Below are 21,062 nucleotides of genomic sequence, written 5' to 3'. Positions count from 1 at the left end.
ATTGCTAAATGAATCGCGTTCTTGTTTTCCCCCCTCCGGTGTACTTATTAAGCAAACCGTTTCGATTAACATGGTGATTAATTACCAAGGTCACCGATTGATGACGATACGCCGTCATATTTACAATGCGGCCCGCGTTCCAGCCCGGAAAATAACCCGAGACTTCAAACGAACATTGAAAACAATTTCTGCCTCGCGTCCGCCGTAATATCGCCGATAATGTAACATTATGTTCCCGCCGGAAGCGCCGTATAAGTAATTAATACGTAATCGAATGAATTAAAATTAGAATGTATTGGTATTAATTGTTCCCGCTTTGTCTGGGTTCATTTCGCGATGAGCCGGCCACGAAACTTTTGTCCTCGCACCTTTTATTTTCGCCATTCACTTTCGAGTGCGTTACTTTCCCTTCAATTCTTCGCGTGATTGTTGAATCTGACAAAATGACTAAATGTTGCTGGTTTGATGAATTATTGTTTTTGATCCGTTCCAAACAAAACATTGGAGGATAATTTCTGTACCTGCTCAAGTGATTCTGATTTTTCTCAGAAATCACAACCGACACAAAATTCTGAGGAAATTCCTCGAGCACGTGCGACAGCCAGGTGTGCATGAATAAATTCAGCTGTTAAGGTGATCGAAAGAAATCGCATTACGAATAATTGGCGATCGGCGCGGCAAAAGGGCATAATTTCAGATCGTAAATATGTAACACGAGCCAGCCCGGCCAGCCACTTACGTTTAATTGGTTCTTACGGCGGCCATCTTAATTGACTGTCTGACTATTATCGGATCGAGTTACTGTGCACTTATGGTCTCATTCGCGTGAGTCAACTGTCATCGAAGGAATAAAGGCGATACCGTCTGATATAAACGGATTTATCTACTTGACAAATAAGCCGATTCGTCAAAGTCAAGGAAACTGTTAATCCCTAAGTCAGTAATTATATTACCGTACGATTGCGCTTCTTCCGTATTTGAAAGCTCCCGTGAGGTCGATTTGATGGAAAGGGGTTTCTTTCGAGATTAACTGAAGTCGTGCCGTTTAGATTGACACAAACGGGACGATTTATAACATAATTACCAACCGTGAATCTTTTAACGACGCGATACGGGTATAGAATATTTTACTGCTTTAATCTTATCATTATCGCTGGATGTAGTGCGGTCATTGACAACAGCTAATGAACGTATTAAATGCGTAATTAAATCGGAATGAGTCGAAACGGTATAAAAACGAATTGAAATGCGACAAAGTGTGTTGAACATATTTCCTAATTTATCGTAGTGTTTCAAACACTACTCTCATTGTTGTTTTGCACAGACATTATTTGCAAATATTACAGTGGTAGATTGTGTTGTTTCGTGTTTTATTATTGTCCAAATTTCTTGTATTAATAATTATTCCGTGTTAAGACAACAGTACTACTCTCCTAAAGCAAAATGTGGAACAGTTTCATTCATTCATGTTTCGTGGAAGAACAAACATTGGGGCGAGTGTACACACTAAAAATTAATAAAACTGCTTAGGATCCGGCGCAGCTTGAAATTTGGATGGACAACTATTTAACTGCAGAAAATCCGATGGATTACGAGAGACCATTAAGGCTAATTTTGAGTAACTTGATTAATTCTAAAGCGTCCAAAACTTTCGCGCCGTCGATGTAATTTCGGATAACTCCGTGTAATGAAATTCTCAAATGTTTGATCTATTTCGGATATCCCATATTTTCCTTCCGCGCTGTAAAAGTGATCGTTATATTCTCGAATCCTTAGTAACCTATATTAAAAATGGAACAGAAAGAAAGAAAACAAATTCCCAAGGGTAACAATTCTTTCTACAAAAATTTTCTAGGCACGGGATATGTTTCGAAAACGAGATGCATAACAAATCAAATTTTTTCACTAACGTCAGATAATGTCTCAGTAATTCCATAATTCGAGCATTCGTCAGGTCGTAATTTCGCCATGGCGTCGGTGTGGTAGCAAATTTTCGAAAAGTGGTCAAGTCAGACCGGGGATGGCGCTGGCCATCGGACAGATCGTCAATAAACCCTGAAGGAGAGCCATTAATCATCGGCTATCTCGGAGTCGAGGTTGCTCGTGCAAATATCGCGGAGATGGCCGAACATTCGCAAGTTCTCGCGGCCACTTCGTCGAGACGTCGCCCCGTGGAAGAACTCGATGACAAATAAAAAGGGTGCGGGGGGAGGGTGGGGTGGATAGAAATGGGTAGAGGGGTGGCCGCGGTACAATGTCCTTAATTCAAATATTGACCGTCCATTTATCAAGCGGCGCGGCTTCGATCCGCGCTAATTAGCTTTTCCTCCTCGATCCCGGATTCCGTTTCCGAGCTAGTGGGCTGGTCGATGCCTCCAGTGTGACGCTCCTTTATTTATCAGGCCTTTGATCTTGCCGCATTCACGCGGCAATAAGCAGTAGGCTTTGTCTCGCGAGTATATTTGATATCGAGGGAGAGGTTGATCGCGGGCGGAAGGGGCTGGTAACGCGTGAAAAATAATAATAAACGAAGCCAGCCCGCGCGCGTCGCGCTGACATCGCCCATTCAGCACCGCTATTAATTAGCGTTCATCGATAGATTTTAATTAGGACGCGAAAGAATTCCCGGCCTCCGCTCTGCGCGATCGATATCTTACCGGGATTGGAATCTTCGAGTCGGCTGATCTGCGAAGGTGTTCGAACGTGTCGTGAAACACCTGGTTCATTGACATTGTTATCTTATCAAGGAAACACTCCAGCGATGCCGATTTTGATAGCAAAGATATACAGTAGTTTCACACGTCCACTCTTTATCTTGAACGCGCTATTAGATCAGATTCAAGGTGGACGTTATCTGAGACTAATCGGTTGATTACGGTTTTGTTTTTTCATTGTACCTTATTAATAAATAATTAAATGCCGAGTTTTGTACACTTTTATACAGTCATTCATGCCAGTGCAGTAAAATTTCTTAAATGATACTTTTAATTAAACGAGACGTGGGGGTCGCATGAAATAAATATAGAAATGAGTTCACAAAAGATTTGCAAATCTTTCTACATTAATGTAAACACTCGTAATGTAAGCACTCGTCTTCCTTCAGAGATTGCGACGCTAAATCGCCAATCCATCATTTACATATTTACCGCGACCAACTACAACGAGATTCTATCGAGAAAGGAAAACGTAACGCGTAAGATATACTGATCAAAATCACGTTGATTATGAGACTAATGAAACGTGAAAGGTATTGTACACGTGTACATACAGTGACGATTTCAAATACATTTATCGATTTTTTGAGCAAGCAGATGCGAAGTGTATGCAAAATATCAGTGAAGTACTAATCGTGGAATGTTTAACAAATTTGCAACCGGCACACCTTGGATTTTATGTATCTATACCGTGTGCAAATATGGAGAATACAATACAGTACAAAAATTGTGAAACGTGGTATAAATAGACTTATCTAAATCTAACTTTTATATATTCCCCTTTTGTTTGATTGTTTTACGGCGCTTCTTCAACTGCTATGGTTATTAAGCGATTTTGTAGATTCCTCTGATTGCGACTTTGTCGACTAAATTTGTATTTTTCTACGTAACAGGTTACGTTTATGTTACAGTTATTTCAGACGTTATACCTGATTGACCCAGCCCATGTATAATCTGGTGAGTCTAAAAACCTAATCGAATCCGAATTCGCTTTGAAACCGATGGGAGCGGTCTCGCAAGAGTGTGGGTAACGATCATGTTTCCCATGGACTCGGGCGGAGCCTTGAACGAGCCACGATCGGCGTTACAGTAAACCAATAAACGTCAACCGGCCGGCTACAATTCGGATGAACCGCAAGATCGATTATGCGTCTCGCAGACGCGCTTAACAAATATGGCCGACTACGAACCTTCATGGTCGACTGTAGGTCCGCCAGCTCGGTTTCGCACATGTCGGCCGGTGTATTCGCGCACACGCACACAGAATCGCGAACACACGTAGAGACAGCACACACGAACGACAGGCCGGTGTCCTCTCCCGATGACGCTGCTGATCGGCGACGTAACCGGCCCCACGAAGACGATGGGGGACCAAGGACATGAGCAATCCGGCTGAAAGTCACGGTCCAACCTCGATCGACGCTGTAGGAGTTGATGCGGCTACGACTGACTGGTGATGCAACATAAATTAAACTGCATAGCTAGCCTGCACACCCCAATCAGCTCCGTGTCCCATGGTCATCGTGCAGTATTATCGGACAACAGTGTTTGCGTGCATGTGCGTGGGTGGGATCCAGCAAGGCACGCGTATACAGTTTTCTCTCTCTCTCTCTTTTTATCCCTCTCTCGGTCCCACTGCTCCCTGTCTCCTCGTTTCTCTCTCGGCTTGTCTCGCTCTCGCGGACACTGGTTTGGTGCATGTGCAAAAATTGCCATTGCGCGAGGGTTACCATCCACAGCCCATGCCGATACAGCCGGGGCTGGCCCCGCAGTTCACCAAAAATACCACCCACTCTCCTCTTTCGCGATTACGCGTCATCCCTACGTACGCCCTCGGCTACCGTCGCTGCCGCTATCACGGCATCCATCGTTCACCTGATAGCGCGACGCTCTGCTCTGCTGTACTATGCTCTGCTCTTTTTGCACCACCCTACCAACGGCACCCTCTCTCATCTAGCCGTTACGCCGATCGCGGTTTTTGAATTATGCGATTTTTCACGGCAGCTGACCGGTCGACGTGCCATCGCTGGAGGAGCTAAGCTGGGGAACGAGTTGAGGAGCTTAGGCGGATTTGAGGCGTTGATAACCTTGCGATCGACACTAGTTTTGATGGACATATCTTGTGGTAGTCAAATCTTCTGTAGATGGATGTGATTCAAAGATTTCGAGGTGATCACTGTTTTTTTTATGCAGCACTGTACGTTTTTATTGAGTTAAGCGTGTGGCCTATCCCAAAACGAATACATTGATCTATAACACTTTCGTCTTCCAAGGTCATTCAAGGTCAATTAGTCCTGTTGAAAATTTAGCTCAGTTAGACAAAAGCACGTTTATCTAGAGAAGATTTGTGACACATTTGTAACACTATGTGTAAGAGTATGTATAAGAAATATGTACAAATTATTGAAGCGTGATGTTTCGTTCGAGACTTATAATTTGCTCAAGACACGAACCGATAAACCAAGCTCGGTCCCCGGTGAAGTCTGTCCACACGTAATGCCAGTGTACGGTATTGAATATACCTTTTATCGCGCAGCTGACCGCAGCATTTAGAACGGAACAGTCGGGGACAGAGAGCGGTGGGCCTAATAAATCCTGTCGGGTTGTGTGAAAGAAAATCAGGCCGCGGTGTGGCCCCCGTCCCCCGCAGGCAATATTTTCTAAATATCACGCGGATTCCCAGCAATCACGGCCGGCAGATTGGAAACACGACGGCGGCGGGGGATCACGCGGGTGGCGAATTTCGACGCGAGAGACCGCGGCGTCGTTCGAGAATTCGGAAACGGGGTGAAGTGGAAAGCAGCGGGCAGAAGTGGCGCGCAGGAATTTCAATTTTCGCGGTCCGCCGCGTAGAAGCTGATGAAAAAGTCGCAGCCGCGGACTCGGGCTCTATCGCAATAGAATATTATCGGGATCGCAGGTCGAGTCCTCCACCCGAACCGGTCTGGCCGACAAATATTTCTCGATATCGGGCTCGACGAGGACTGATATCGAGCTGATCGAGACGGGGAGACCGTGAGCATCGGGGACATCGGGCTTCGGTTCGACATGGGGCCGAAGTGGCCGCGGAGGATGCACGAAATTGCATTTAATATTGTTCACCGGGTGAGGCAAACCAACGAATCAGCGGCGGATGGGGGTCAAAACTCGAATCAAGCAACCTGACCGAGTGGAAAAGAGACGGGACACCTGGAGAAGGCTCTCGCAGGAGAAAGAAATGCTGGCAATAAGAGAAGAATGAGACAGCTAGAGTGATAAAGAGAATGAGAGAAAGAGAGAGAGAGAGAGAGCGCGCGGACAGTTCCCTTTTAATTGAAAACTCAAGTGCCCTCGCGATCTTAATTAAGGGTTGGAAATTTTCAGCTCGATCGATTGGATAAACGAGAAAGACTGGACCCTATCGGTTGCTCCGCACTCGACCAATGGTCACTTGCGCAGCATGCACTTTACACGGCTATTTTTTCGTCTCTCTTCCTTCTCTCTCGCTCTCTTCTCTCTTCATTCCCCCAGTCTTTTTCGCTCTCTCCCTTTTTGTCGCCAGCAATTTTCATCCAAGATGATATCGAGCATGAGAACGAGGAATCCTCGAGATCTTCTAGCTCGGAGGACCTGGATGCCCGTTGTCCCCCCGTTTGAATGATCGATATTAGACTCGCCGGGCTCTGCTCCTCGTCCGGCGTTAATTTCGCTCGTTGCCAACCGGCGCGCGGCCTGCTGCAATCATACCAATGCTCTTCGTGACTAATTTGCCCGTAACACGACTCTGCCGACCTGAGTATCAGTAACGCTCGTCGGAAAATTTCGGCGTTCATTACGTTGACAGGCTCTTTGTCACAGTGTTTAGATAATGAACGGATCATTGTATTGTATTGTAACGGGTTTTCAATATCAACGTGAAACGCGTCGGCAGCTTGTCCATTATGCGGATAGCGACGCGGAAAATCGCCGATGGTTATCGCTAATGTTTTCTGCGATTTTTGTCCATGTCGACTGCTATCCGCGTGACCACTCCGAGAATGATAACAATATGCTGATTGTATGCTTCTCAAACATCCAGAACCCATTCTAGTCTCGTAACAAACGTAATCATTCCTTTTTATGAGTACTCGTAACAAACACACGTTCCTTTTTATGAGTACTCTGTATAAACAGGGGTTAGCATCCCTAAACGATCTACAGCAAATATAATTTGCTGAGATATGTTTCAAGAAAGTGACGTCTCTAAAAATTCCCCATCCCTAATCGATCTTCTCAAACTTAATCCATTGTCGTCTGCTTGAAAAAAGCAAAGTCTACTAATTGGTCATCAATTTCGTTGATAAGCAATCACTAAAAGCGTTCATCTCGACCACCCCTTAGATAAAAACGACACGCTCTCAAACGGAATTACGCGAAATAGAGCGGGATAAACGGAAGAAAAACGGTCAGGTATAAAAAATTCAGGTAACGTAGTTCACGGATATTTTGTATTTTTGTCTGGGGCACAGTATCAACGATCGTGACATTCCATTTCAGAATGTATCGTTGCAAACACAGCGCACGAGAGTCAATGAACGCCTAGAGGCCTGCAACCCATCGAACAAACAGTCACGAAAGGAGACAGCCCGCGGGAGTGTCCGAAAAAATCTTCGATAAAAAATAGTCTCTCCTGCGAACCCGAATTTTTCACGTTTTTTTTTTCTACCGGATACTTTCGAATTTTTCGATTTTTTCTCGGGTTTTTCCGTGTTTTTTCGGTGTGTGTGAGTAAGGTTTTTGCTCGCAGACCAGAGAGCAGAACCGGTGAATCGAGCCGGGTAGGCAGCCAGAACGCCCGGCGTTTCTTCGCGCTATCGATTTTGTTAGGGATCCCTGTTACCGACGTTTCCGACTTCTGAATTTTTTATGCGCAGACCACGTGCGCAAAGGCGATTGCTTCTGCTATTGGACGAGAGATGGCACCAGCGACCTGCTTAAATAGCGGTCAAAGTGTTGTCCGTTAAACACGCGGGAATAGCCGGCACGCGGCAAATCTTTTGCCCGGTTCTACGAACCCCTAGACACCCCTACGCCATTTTCCTTCTATTTCTGCAGTATTCCGCGAATAGTTATTTTTTCATTTTTTCTACTGATCTCTCCCGAATTAATCATTTTAACAACGTGTCGTTCGTCACTTTTGTAGCTCCGTTGGAAATATCGAGGTAATAGGTATGTTCTGGACGTCTTATACCATTTTAGACTGACTTATTTTGATTATTCAAGTTAGTGGTGTTACAATTCCGTTTTTAGGTAATTTATTACAATTATTCTACGATTCATTAACATATTATTTGTACTTCTTGTAGAATAATTGCGAAAGTCAGACGAACAGATGCGTTCCAAACGTTTTAGGATAACTTATAATGTCTATTAAATCTATTAACAATGACATTTTCGTCATACTAAATTCAGCAGGATTATTATTGATTTAAGACATTTTTTAAGACTCAAGTTCAATAGTTGAGAGAAAATTGTGCCTCTTAGAAAATCCATAAAAAATAAATATATTTGAAAGAACGTCTTAAAAGTCTATTAGTGCTATTCTTAGGGACGTGGTTTAGCTAGGAAAATCTACCGTAGTTTTTATATTAACAAAACAGTGTGTCGCAGAGAGAGAGAGAGATAGAGAGGGGAGAGAGAGAGGAGAGGGAGATGTGTGAGAAGTTCTAAATAAATATTACCATTACAATCACAACAGCGAAGAGGAAACATTTAATACCAAAAGTGATAAATTATGGGACAGAAACACGGCGGAACACGTTTATTTGATTCAAATTTAAATTACAATTTATTTATGGAACACCGAATGTAATCCAATTGTTGTAATGCGTGATAATTGAATCGATCGAAGTAGTCATTAACTTCTACTTCATAATTGAAACGCGTGATTAAGTGAAAATTTGTTATCGGCCAACGAATAAAATAATGCCAGGAATTACATATATCGAATAAGGCTTCTTATTCGATCTACGAATTATCTCGTTGGCATGAAATGATCCTCTTTAACTACAATTTTGATTATAAAACGAACTGAAATCGAAGCTTGAAACACAAAAACATTTCCCCATTGGTTATTCAACGTTCAATAATTTGTTATAAAACGAATCTCGACTATCAATGCGTACCTGTATCTTTTGGATACCACTTTTAATCTCAACTTCAATTAAAAATCAAATATGTTTCCGATCGTTCCGGTAATAATTAATGGGCATCCTCGAGCCCCATAAAATATAATATCGTAGAGTGGCTTTATTGTTCAGGTAAAATTACTGTCATTTTTAGAGTCTGCTCTTTCCGTGAACCGAGGCTGGCGCGCCTGATGCAAGATAACCGTGCACGCAGCCAAGTAAAACTGTCGTGTCTGTTTACGATCTTCACCAGCTGCAATGGCATGTTCAGAAAAGATACATCCGCCTCTGTACGTTTTTTTCAGTGCAGCGGTAATGCGACCAAGATTGAAACTGCAACGCTATTCTTTTCGATCCCATCGACGATTCTTGGACAGGGGATGAATATTTTAGCTCGGCCGCAACAACTTTAATCACGAATCGCGTGCAAAGACACGACTGACCTGCGCTATTGCTTATTATGATGTAAGTAATCGCTTTTCACTAGATTTTAGATCATCGTCGACGGCTGTTCCAATCAATTCAATTTATCTAACCCCCTTGAATTGTTGTAAAACCAGAAAAATTATAATTAACACCGTGACTTTCAATTGCAATTTTTACTGCTACAGTACATAAATTAATTTAACATCAACAGTTTATACGATGCACACGAGTTTGGTATTGGATTTTTTCCAGACTTGAATGTTAATTGTAGTCTAATTTAATGATTAGCAGAGACAGACAAAATTTTAGATGGATTAGCCATAATATGAATTAACACTCAGCTTAGACATTTAATCTACTGAAACAGAAGGAAGGGGATTAATTCGCGAAAGAAAATGGAAATGTGTACAAATATGTAGTTATGTACTCCTGCCAGCGATAAAGGCCAAAGTGGTGGCGTTTGTACACAAGAAAATAATTATACGCGACATTTGTGCCGACAAAGCGACGTCACAATTTTTTTAAAAACTTATCAAGCCACGTGAACATTTTTCTGTTCGTTTTACGCTCTTCTTTGAACGCGTTCAGCGAAATTATTTTATCTTAGCTCTAAATTATTTCTGGTAATCACGCAGACGCGGGTCGGCGAAGGTGGAATTTAAAACACGATTAATGACTTCATCAATAACCGTGGCGAGCCCGAAGCGTACGCCGGAAGGTTCTTTCCGAGAAAACTGAACTTCTCCCGGGACAGCTCGTTAATTTTCCAAAAAGGCTCACTTTCGTTGGGCGAGCGTCACGGCGCGGCGCGGCGGCGGCGGCGGCGGCCGTTGTCCAGCTCGCATTAAGTATACAGGACGCATCTGGACACAAAACCCTAGTATTTACTCGTGACCATTTATAATCGGCCACTCTTGCCATGGCTACTTAGCAGATATTTTACCGAAGATGGCGGATCCGCAGGCAGGAGGGAGAACAGGTTCAAAAGTTCACGTGAAAAACAGCGTCAGGAAATTGCCAGGAAATGGACGGTGCGGACGGCCACTTTCAACGACAATAATAGCCTAAACAGTTGGAAAGAAGAGCTCTTAAAAGGCCACCTCATCGAGACCGGACTTACGAAATGCTCGCGCCTATTCGCGGACCAGTGTACATCCTGTCCTCGAGGAAATTGAAGTTTTCGTTCACGTCGAAACCACGCTAAGTGCCATCAATTTCCGCTTTAAACGTTTTCCCAACCGAAATATTCGACTGTAAACTGCAAACGTTAAGTCCAAAAGAATGGTGGCTCGATTTACAAATAATTTTAAAGCCACTTAATTTTTAATGCCGATTCAAAAATCCTTGCCCAAGATGCTCTAGGATAGCACCTCACCCATTTTCATTGTACAAGATTAGAGATTTAAATTCTGTTAATAAAGCACACCCAAATTGCACGTTTCCTATGCATAAACGAGAAACTATACTCGAGATTCTCTTCGAAAAGTGCTTTGCACTTACGATTTTTTATGCCCCGACACCCCATTTACAGCAAACAGTAAAACCGAGATTACACGGAGAAGTGTGCGGCTTGTCTGCGATTTTACATCGCTGTTTCTGGCAGGTTGTTTCGATATAAACTCGATCTCTTTTATCGCAGATAAAGATTATTACCTGTTGGACCATTACAACAAATTAACCTCAGGCTGTAACTTTAACATTCGACGCTCGTCCTTTCACATTTTATTCTTGCTCGCCTGCGTGATCTGCAAAATTCTGGTGTCCCTGAAGAAATTCTAAAGAATGAGTAAAACAAATTTTTTATTCACTTGAACGACATCGTATCAAAGCTAACATTCAATTAAGAAGGAAAAGTGTTCCTGCAACCCCCTGCTTAATTTAATCCTCGATGTGCTAACATACAAATGACATAGCAATTAGATTAATTCTTCATTCCCACTTTCCTTAATAAGGTGGAAAAGAAGGAAAACACCTGCAAGAACCGTGATCTCAAGGAAACCTCGCACTCCACGTACGAAGAACAAATTCTTCCCGGTAAAAAGTGAGTGGCCGTCTTCCGCACACAAGGAAACTCTATTAAATATACTCGGGCTCCTTAACGAGCTCAAGGGTAATTTCTCACATTACATTTTTCTCCGGCGGTAATTAGAAGAATTAAGAAAAACGGTTCCTCGAGCGAAGTGTGCGCGAGGCGAGGAAAGAACGAAGGGTTGGGGGTGGCAGCGCGCAAAGGTAATTCTCGACACGTGTAATATTTAAAACACCTCAAAGGCGATGCAACGACAATGGGAGCCGTGAAACGTTCTTCTGTCGGGGAACTTTATCCTCATCCCGAACCCTCGGGTCCGTGTACACCTTGGCCAAGGCTCTCTCTCCGGGTGCACTTTTCTGCCGTCGCGTCGGTGATCCGTAAATACACCATCGTCGCGGAAAAGACGGTCGCTTTCTCTTTTCTTAACACCCCCATCTCTGTCGCAAAACGAAAGATTTATGCACGGAGACCGTAACCGCAAGAGACTGCAAGAATAAAGCCGCGGCCGTGCTCTCGATCCCAGCTTTTTACAGTCGAGAAATCCTCTTATGCAACAGATAAAACCTGCCCGCACCGCTTTTTACCACTTCTTTCTCCTACACCCCCTCGGTTTTTATCTTCCCTTTTTATATCCTTGGGTTAACACCTTTATTCGTTTCAGTCAGTCGAGCCACGCCGGTTCAAGCTTTTGCCATACTGTAAACAATAAATTGAATCCCAAGACGATTATTCAATGCGATTATTCTGCGATTTTACAATCTGCAGAGTTCGTTGATTTCAAGCTATCTAATTTGGAGTAAGTTGGCCTAAATCATGCACTACCCTAAACGTCTACCCTTGAAAATGTGTGGTTGATAAGTTTATTATTCGAGAAATTGGCTGAACAGTAGCGTTCGTAATATTACCTGTCTTTTATATTCAACAGTAGAGAACACGGAACAATAAAAGCCGGTTTGGCATAATACGTAACTTTATGCTTCCAACAACGAGCCAGAGAAAACAATAATTGAAATTAAATATATTGATAAATTTGTTACATATCATTTTTATTATATGTAGATACGCCGGTACAAAGGAAAAATGTTCGCACAAAGGATATTTAATTTCGTAAAATTTGCAAATGCTTGTTTTTTATTGGAAAGTGACTTTTGTCGGTTCTTGCGTCGTCCACGTTTTGTTGGTAGAACTGCGGTGAACTGTCACCGGCGGCAATTGTGCCGGATTAAAGCCAGACGCGAATGATGATTAATAAATTATCGAATTTATTCACCAAGTGTTATTTACATTTAACGATTGATTTCCATACTTTTAATCGTTACCGATGATATGGAATCCGTGCAATTTACTCTTCATGCCTGATGGGTCTCTCGGTGTACCCGAGGAAAATTATTGTTTATTATCAGTCGCCCGGTTGTCGTTCCCTCTTTTTTCATTCGCCTACTGCGGTAATCAATTAACCGGCTCGGTTTAATCACGTGTCCGCGTTATTAATTTATTATTCCAGCTGATATTAATAATATTTCAGTCCGACGAGAATATTAAACAACGATATTCGGATTCACGGGAATTACCGTAAAAGATTTAACATTGCTTTATCTTTATCGAACATCGACTATCTGTTTTTCCTTCACGTGTCTATGATACGTCAGCAATTAACAATAGATTATACGCTATTATAAAATTCTGCATTTTGTCATGTATTTCGTCGCCGAGTGCTATACACGTAGACGGTCATTAAACAGCACTACGTAGCCAAATGTTTCCGATATGTAGAGAACTGGTTTTATTGTGTTTACCGTGCAAATTTAAAACGGATAAAACAGCTGTAAATATCTATAAATGTTATTTGTATCAATCCATCCACTTAAGTAAATACACTGATGTTTTCATATACCACCGCTCGGACATTCTATTAAAATCGTAATTTTAACACGGTACGTGATACTAATTAAAAGAAATTTTTATTAAATTGGTTTAATTAAGGTCGCATCTCTGATTGTTCCTTCGTCATTATGTGTTGGTGTGTTAATCTACAGTGGCCAATGCTTAATCATGTGAGGATAGCTTGGTTTCTTCGATTTTCGATATTTCATTGATCGTTTTCAAATATGTTTGTTCTGATTTCTGCGATCTTTTGGGGTATTCAAAGAAGTAGTATATACATGGATCCCCTCCCACACTGGAATTCGCGAGAACGATGAAGTGGATGAAGTCGCCAAAGAAGCGACAACAAAGAAATACTTAAGGAAATATCTCCATAAGAAAAACAAAAGAAACTTATTTATATTAATTCATTCATGTCATGTTTCACAGAAATTCTAATAAACGCAATTATTTGTTCAAATCTAAGAAGTACAACACACATTACAAACCTCTGCTGCCATTCCCACCCGGTCGCAGTCCATGTGAAGAGCGATCAACCGGAAGAGCAGTTTCTCAGCAATCATTCCGGAACGACCGGTAGCCGCCGGAAGAATCGATCCGACAGCGATGTCTGAGACATAAAGCTTCAGACAGTGCTGTTCGCGAGGAAAATCCATCGCGAGTATATCTGAGAGCTCGGTCAGGACCACTTCCAAATAAACGAGGGAACAACTACCAGGAAGTTTATTCCTCGGCCTGGCCCGGCCCGGCACGTTTTTCGTGTTTCTCTTTTATGGTTGACGCGATGCGATGTACGTACTTGGGAGCGCAACTTGTCAGGACCGGGAAGAAAGGTAAAAAGAGAGCGGGAGAGCGTGTCGGCAGCTTTCGCCCAACAGGAGGGAAGCTTTACGAGGTTCTTTCTGCCGCTTCGTCGTTTCATTTTACGGGTCGTCGCCTTCTTCTTGCGACGTAGATTTGATTCAACGTGAACAGCCCATCCGGAGGCTCGCTATCGAGCCGCGGGCAATTTTCGTGACTGTCCTTTTACGTTTCAAACCCCCTCCTACCCCCTCTTTTCCACCACCCCACTCTCACTCTTTCTCTCTTGTGCGCTATAATCGAACTCTTATTATCGATGTCAGGGACTGCGCGCGGAATTATCTTGCAATTTCCTTTACGTTTTGTCCCGTCCCGTCGATTAACCGACCCGCTTTGCGCTCCGCTCGTCTCATTTGTTTACCTCATCGACGTTATTTGTATCTGATTATACCCGCTCGTACACAAAATGTCCCTCCCCGCGCTTCGTTCAGCTCAAACACCTTCATTGTTTCGAGCAATATGCGATAACATTGTTTGCCGAAAGTGTTTGGCTTCGTGAAAAACGTAATGCTGGTAATACCGTTTCTGTGCGTGAAATGTTAACGCGGATTTACAAAATGTATCACGTTTTTTGTTAGATCGACACGCCGGTGGTCTTGATGTCTTGACGTGTTTGCACGTGCCGGATCTATTCTGCTTTCGGTAGAGAAATTAAAAAAGAATTTTTTTTACGGAAATATAATGCTGCTGAATATGAGTTACTAATGGTCTGTGTGCGATTGGACTATTCTACTCAAAGTGTCAGTAAGAGACGCTTTAAGAATTGTGTTGGTAACACCAAAAATTCGCACGCCATGGGAATAACGATATTTTTTATTACTGTTTTTTAGGTAATATATGAACATTATTAAAAAAAATAATAATGACTTCCTATCGTTAATAAAATTAACATTTTTCCTGCATTTCTTTCAATCTCATATATTCCGTGATTTAATTCTGATTTATACCCAAAATGTTCACTGAAACAATTCGAAAAAGCTGATTATTGGAAGTGAATACATCTACCCTGATTTTGTAATAACCAGAAAAATGGTAATTAAGATGTATATCATTGCTTGAATAGTACAACACGAAAACGTTCTGTTAACAAAGAAGGAGACAGTGGCGCGGGCACATGTGCCACGGTAATTCGCTCTATCATCGGAATTGCGTGGGACCGTAAAACACCGTCTAGCCGTCCTAGCAACATAGTTTTAGTTAATTCGCGGGAGAAGATGCGTCTCTCGAGCGGCGATCGTCTCCACTTTGCCACTCGAGGGTTGGATGCATCGTGTGCCCCTCGCTCGAATGGTCAGCTGGACCCTCGTACACGTAAATCACGGCGTTGCCGCAGATCCAATTATCAAATTGTCCGCCACTTCAGTCGAGTCAAGAGAACCGGCCTGGAGTGTCGAAGAAAGAGAGGGACAACCCGGGGAATTCGAAGCAGAGAACGAGAGGTGTCCGGCGATACTGCTTCAATAGGGACTCGGGGGCGAAAAGCTGGAAAATCAAGGCGAAGGCGAGGCCAACAAAGCCGGCATCAAAACAGAAACAATGGCCGAAACGTTACAGAAAATTAGACACACGCGACATCATTAAATTGCCCATTCTAGAAAACATGTCATCACTAGACTGCGGAACTTTATGCAAAATAAAAATTGTTTGCATCAACTGCAACAAACAAAAGCCAAGTAACAATTTCTTTCCGTCTTTAATAATATTCTTCGGCTGCAACTAACACATTGATGTTCTTAAATATTTTTCATTTGTTCACTGTTTTAAGTTGCAACTACCCATTTTTGTCATAAATGCATAAAATCCGCAGTCTAGTCATCACAATTTCAGAAAATCATCGTGCATGACCCTGGTTAAAAAACAACTTCGCCCTTTTTTTGCCAAAACGTTAAATTAAGCATCGTTCATCTAATTTACGGTTAAAAGACAACTTTACTAAACGTATTTTATTAATTTAGTACACCTTTTTTCAAATTTAGAACCTATCGTAATCGTACTTAAAAAAAATAATTTGCAAATTAGTCTGGACAATTGTGAATTTTAGCAAACAGCTGCCAAACACAATTCATCACCACGAAAAGAAATTGAATGTACATGAACAGTCCAGAACGATGCGAGAAGCATGTATGACACATTAAATATTGAACCAAGTATTTATATGGAGTTTAATTAGGATTGTGAAGCGGTGTTCTTTTACTAGAGAATGGTATTCAGCCAACGGTGAAGGAATGAGACAATGAAATTCTTGGGTGACGATTCGCGTCTTTGGTGTCAATGAGTGTGTTAGTACGTACAATTTCGAAGCAGCTCGAAGTAGAGACGTTTGGAGGAGACGATGGAGGAGCTAAGTGCCGTAGGATCGCTAACTAAAAGAGCAATATATCCTGCCGGGCAAAACCGCTAAAGACAGCTCGACGTCGCTGGGGAAAATTTATCACTTAAGTGACTGGAAAGCACGCGAACCCTAGGGAGTATTTCGCAGTCAGATAAGGTGATCGGTCGATAAGGAGAGCCGTGAAGGTATTCACGGTAAACACTTGAGACGTTCGATAACAACGTTCGGAAGGCAACAAGACGATCTTCTCCACTCGACGCGGAGGGAGTGATTGTCCGTGCTTTTATTTTTCAAGAGTTCGCAGCTGACGTATATAATCGTGATTAGGGTCCTTGTTATATCACATCGGATTCCTTGAAATTGCTCCTATCTTCCGTAAATAAGTGTCTTCATCAATAATCCGAGTTGTAATGGGGAGATAGCGTGAGATTTTTATGTTGGTGGTATCAATAGATCCCAATAGGCACTAGATGTTCCATTAAAATGTTCCGAATGTTAATGTCAAATCTATAAAAATAGCAAGATTGAATTTATTTAACCCCATGTATACAGCGTTCTCTCTCCTTTTTTTAAATGCAAGTGTACCCATAATCATTTCCACGACACGCGAAACATTTCCTTAGGGCCAAGGTGGCGCGTGTCCCGGAAAATGCTGGTTAGCCAGGAAATGCAAACCGGATGTGCGTGCAGAAAGGCGCGCAGCACCCTCGACATGCAATGTTAATGCAGACATCGTCTTAGAACCTCAATTAATTTGGTTACGGTACACGCAATATTAGCACTTAATCATCATCAGCAACAAGTCTCTGGGGGAGAATTAATTGAAACTAATGTTTAGGCTGCGCATCGTTATGCAAAATATAAATTTTATGTGCAGCCGACTGAAGTCATACTAATTCCCTCTTTAATACATTTTAACAGGTTGTAAATAGTATGTCAATGTTCTTAAATTACTTTAATTTTTCCACTGTGTTAAATTGTATTCACTCGTTTTTGTCATCAGTACTAATGTTTAAAACGTCCTGCTGGATGCTTCACTATGCAGATAATTTTGTATAACTTTCACACTCTGGTAGAAATGATTTTATGTGCCACGAATGCACAACAACGTTCATTTCGTTGAAATTTCATTTTAATATCGACATCTCTCGGCTCTCGCTTTACACACACATTGTTTATTTATGTAATCCGCTCTTAATAAAACATAATTATAAAATCATCTGGGGAAACAATTGCTTGTTAAACGATCGTTTTGTAACAAGCATATTTGCGGTAGAGAATATGATACACACGAGCGAGTCGGAATCGAGTTCTCGATAATTAATAGTTTTTCGATGCTAAGCACACATGCGATATTATTCTCGGAAAAGGTATCATTCTGTCGCTTTAACGTTTCTTCGAAACCGACCCTGAGATTGATAGTCATCACCTCGATCGGACCAGCCGACGATATACATCAATAAGCCTCTCTTAGATTCAATGTACGTGCATAACGCGTGTGCAACGAGTGCACTCTGCTCGTCTCGAGATAACCTCGAGCTTCCAGTAACCGTATCGCACTGTTTCATGCGCGAAATATAAACGAAAAAGTCGTCGAGAATTGGGAATCTCCATTTTCCTCGTCACGGTAACAGGAATCCATAATGTTATCGATAAATATCGATAATGCGTTCCCTGAAGCCTCACGTTGACAAAAAAGTCATTTAACTTCAACTAATTTTCTATATTTTCTATGAAATTTCAAATTTATTATACTAAATTTTTATTTTTACAAGAGAAGAGGAGTAGCAAAAAAAAATTGATTGGGATAATAAAAATGGGAGGAGTAAACAATCATAGAAAACAAAATTGTGAAACTATTAAAGAATAGAAAATAGTATTGCCAGTAGCTTTGAGAACAAATACTTTGTTAGTGGTAAATCAGTTCGTTATTAATTGGAAAATGTATCGCACTCGAGAGAGAGAAAATTGATCTATTTGTCGTGATTAATAACGCTCCGAACAGACAGGCCATCGATGAAGTAAATAATCATATTTTATTTCGCTTATTATTAATACCATTATCCACACTTAAAGCGGCGCATTCAAAAAGTCGGAACATGCATAATTAGTAATCGATATCTTATCGATAATCATTAGTAATATTTTAAAGCGAATCAAGTTCCGCATGCAGCGAAATAATTGGAACGACCATTTAATTATCGCGATAATAAAATGACTCATCGTTCATTTGTTTGGTGATTATCAAAACCGCGCTCGATAAATGTTTTAACTGTCTTCATTGTATTAAATTGCAGGCAATGATGCACTTGATCGGCTGTGTTTATCAGTCAGAGGGAAATATTATTCGCGGTCAACGAAGCCCCGGTTACACACATTTTATAATAACAAATACACATTTACGTTCTCGCATGTAATTATCAGTTGAAGCAGCTCATTGAAGCGGCGCGCAGAAAATTGTGGTCCGCGGTTTATTTTTGGGGGCACCGCGCGTATCCCCGACACTTGAAGATAAAACATAGTTTGATATTTGCATATCCCTGGACAACGCAAATATATGCCCTGATCAAATTTTGCTAATATAAATGATATCGATTCCCCCGGATGATTTCATAAAGCCTTTAGAACCGCATTGGTCCCGGTCCCGGCCAGGTAAATTACGTTAGTTTAAATCGTCCAACAATTTGTTTGTTCATTAGTTTTATTTTCAGTTTACCTCTCCCCGGTTCTCTTTTAAATCCCTTCAGCAACCTGCCGTTTAATTTTATGAAAATCCTATCTGATCTTCCGATATCATGCCGCCCGTTTTCAATGAAAAATTCAATTGTTGCTTCAACATACGAATTAACCACCGATCGTTCCTCCTCGATTTCGGATTAACACAGAACACCGTTTTTTGATTGGTTCAGCGATTTCTTTCGTCGTTTAGGCTAAATTACGATCTGTCAGAATATTTTTATACGGTCAGGGATGTAGTTAACAGATACAAGAGAGTCTGTATGACATGTTAATTAAGTTGAATACGTATTTTTCTGAATTGAAATTGGTGTTTTAGAAAAACAGTACCTACTACTGAATAGGAATTACTAACGTGTCTGTGCATGGCTTGCCTATTCTACTTCAAAAACCCAGAAACATGTGAATACAAGGAAATTAATTGACAATATTTCTAGAGTATTCAATTGGAAAATTTCTTGAAAAAAATGAACAATGTTATCACTAAACTGCGGATTTTTATGCAATTATGGCTTTTGAATTTTCAAAAAATGCTAGGATATAAAATATGACAGAGTTCAGTACGATTTTAATTTATTTCAGATCTAAAAAGGATACTACCACGGAAAATAAGATTCTATTTTATTCCACTTTGTTAAAATTTGTCTAAAAAAATTGAAAATTGCATAAATATCCGCAGTTTAGTTATTACATTTATGAGGTAGGATTTAAATGCTAAAATATCATAAAATAATAATAAAACATTTTATTAAATGTCTAAAAATTTTAAAGAATGTCATACTCTTTTAACAAGTGAACTGTAGAACAGCACTTTTCGATATCGATTAGCAATTTTCGACCATGTATGAGACTTTTGCCGGTTCTACGTTCTTCTTGTCATTAACATTAGTACATTTCGGAATTATGGTACTTCCTCGAATTATTGGGGATTATGTGTGCAAGTAATTACGATAGTGGCGCTCGCGATACGCGTTAAAGGAGCCCGCTTTCGAAAATGGGCACTACACGATCCTGGAATCCGATTCAATTTCACAGTTTGTCGACGAAAATAACGATAATCAAGAACGATCGTTAATAATCACTATATTGTGGATTCATGACCCATTGCGGATTATTATACGCGCTTCTCAACGCGTGCGCGACTCGAAAACTTATTCGCGTAAATTTGTGCAACTGATTCTAGATAATTGCAAATGGGTGCGTATACTTTCAGCGAGGTATGCCATGGCTGTTCCGAATAAAATTATCGTTCTCCCGCGAATCATGATCACGCTGTTTCGGAATTTCGTTCACAGATTTGTTGCGTTTGCTTTCGCGAATTTGGTAATACTTTTTGGATTCGCAAACGCAGTATTTTAAAACATATATTATTTTTTAGCACGGATGTTATAGAAACTAAAATTCTTTAATGACACACACACGTGAATCTTTCTTTTTAATTTACGTGCAAATAAAAATATAAGTAGAAAATGAATGAAACATTGTACATCCAACATTAATTAAAAACATGTTCAATGAATCGTTCTTTTGGCTTTAAAGCTTTTAATGAGTCTTGAATAAAAAATGAACACTGCCACAAGCCACGCAGGTTTGTAAATTTTGTAATTATTATCGCATTCGTTATATAAGGTATAAACATATTTTTCACAATCTGAATCTATGCCGAGCTGCAAAAACAACTACTCCTATTATCTGAGGAGAGATTAGTATGATCTCGAGATACGGATCGACGGGGGGTTTAAATTTTTCTAAATTTCTGCAAAACATGTTTACGTAATTTGATTGCACAGTTGTTACAGGTAATGTTTACTCGCGCGGTGGGTCTTGATACACTACATATTATCAGTTTCCATCGTAAAAGTGATGCATTTTTGTTACTTCGCTAATTGGTAGATATAGCAAAATTTTATCTTGCATGCGATCGCCGCTCC

At 41.1% G+C, this 21,062-nt stretch overlaps 1 protein-coding gene across 2 annotated transcripts in view; it reads right to left on the bottom strand.

The window, feature by feature from the left end:
- The window catches only part of LOC143213237 (uncharacterized), a 183,731-nt gene extending 179,042 nt beyond the window's left edge, over window positions 1-4,689 (bottom strand). The window contains exon 1 of one of the 2 annotated variants that reach the window (XM_076432889.1): window positions 3,905-4,689. In XM_076432889.1, coding sequence (XP_076289004.1) covers window positions 3,905-3,946 — 42 coding nt within the window. In that variant the 5' untranslated portion in view covers window positions 3,947-4,689. The remainder of the gene's footprint in view (window positions 1-3,904) is intronic. The other variant, XM_076432887.1, reaches the window with a different exon arrangement.
- Between the last annotated feature and the right edge of the window lie 16,373 nt (window positions 4,690-21,062).

Source organism: Lasioglossum baleicum, chromosome 11, assembly GCF_051020765.1.
Source record: "Lasioglossum baleicum chromosome 11, iyLasBale1, whole genome shotgun sequence".
NCBI classification, from domain to species: Eukaryota; Metazoa; Arthropoda; class Insecta; order Hymenoptera; family Halictidae; genus Lasioglossum; species Lasioglossum baleicum.
Note: the sequence above shows the minus strand (reverse complement) of the source record. Positions and strands in the feature narration are given on the sequence as shown.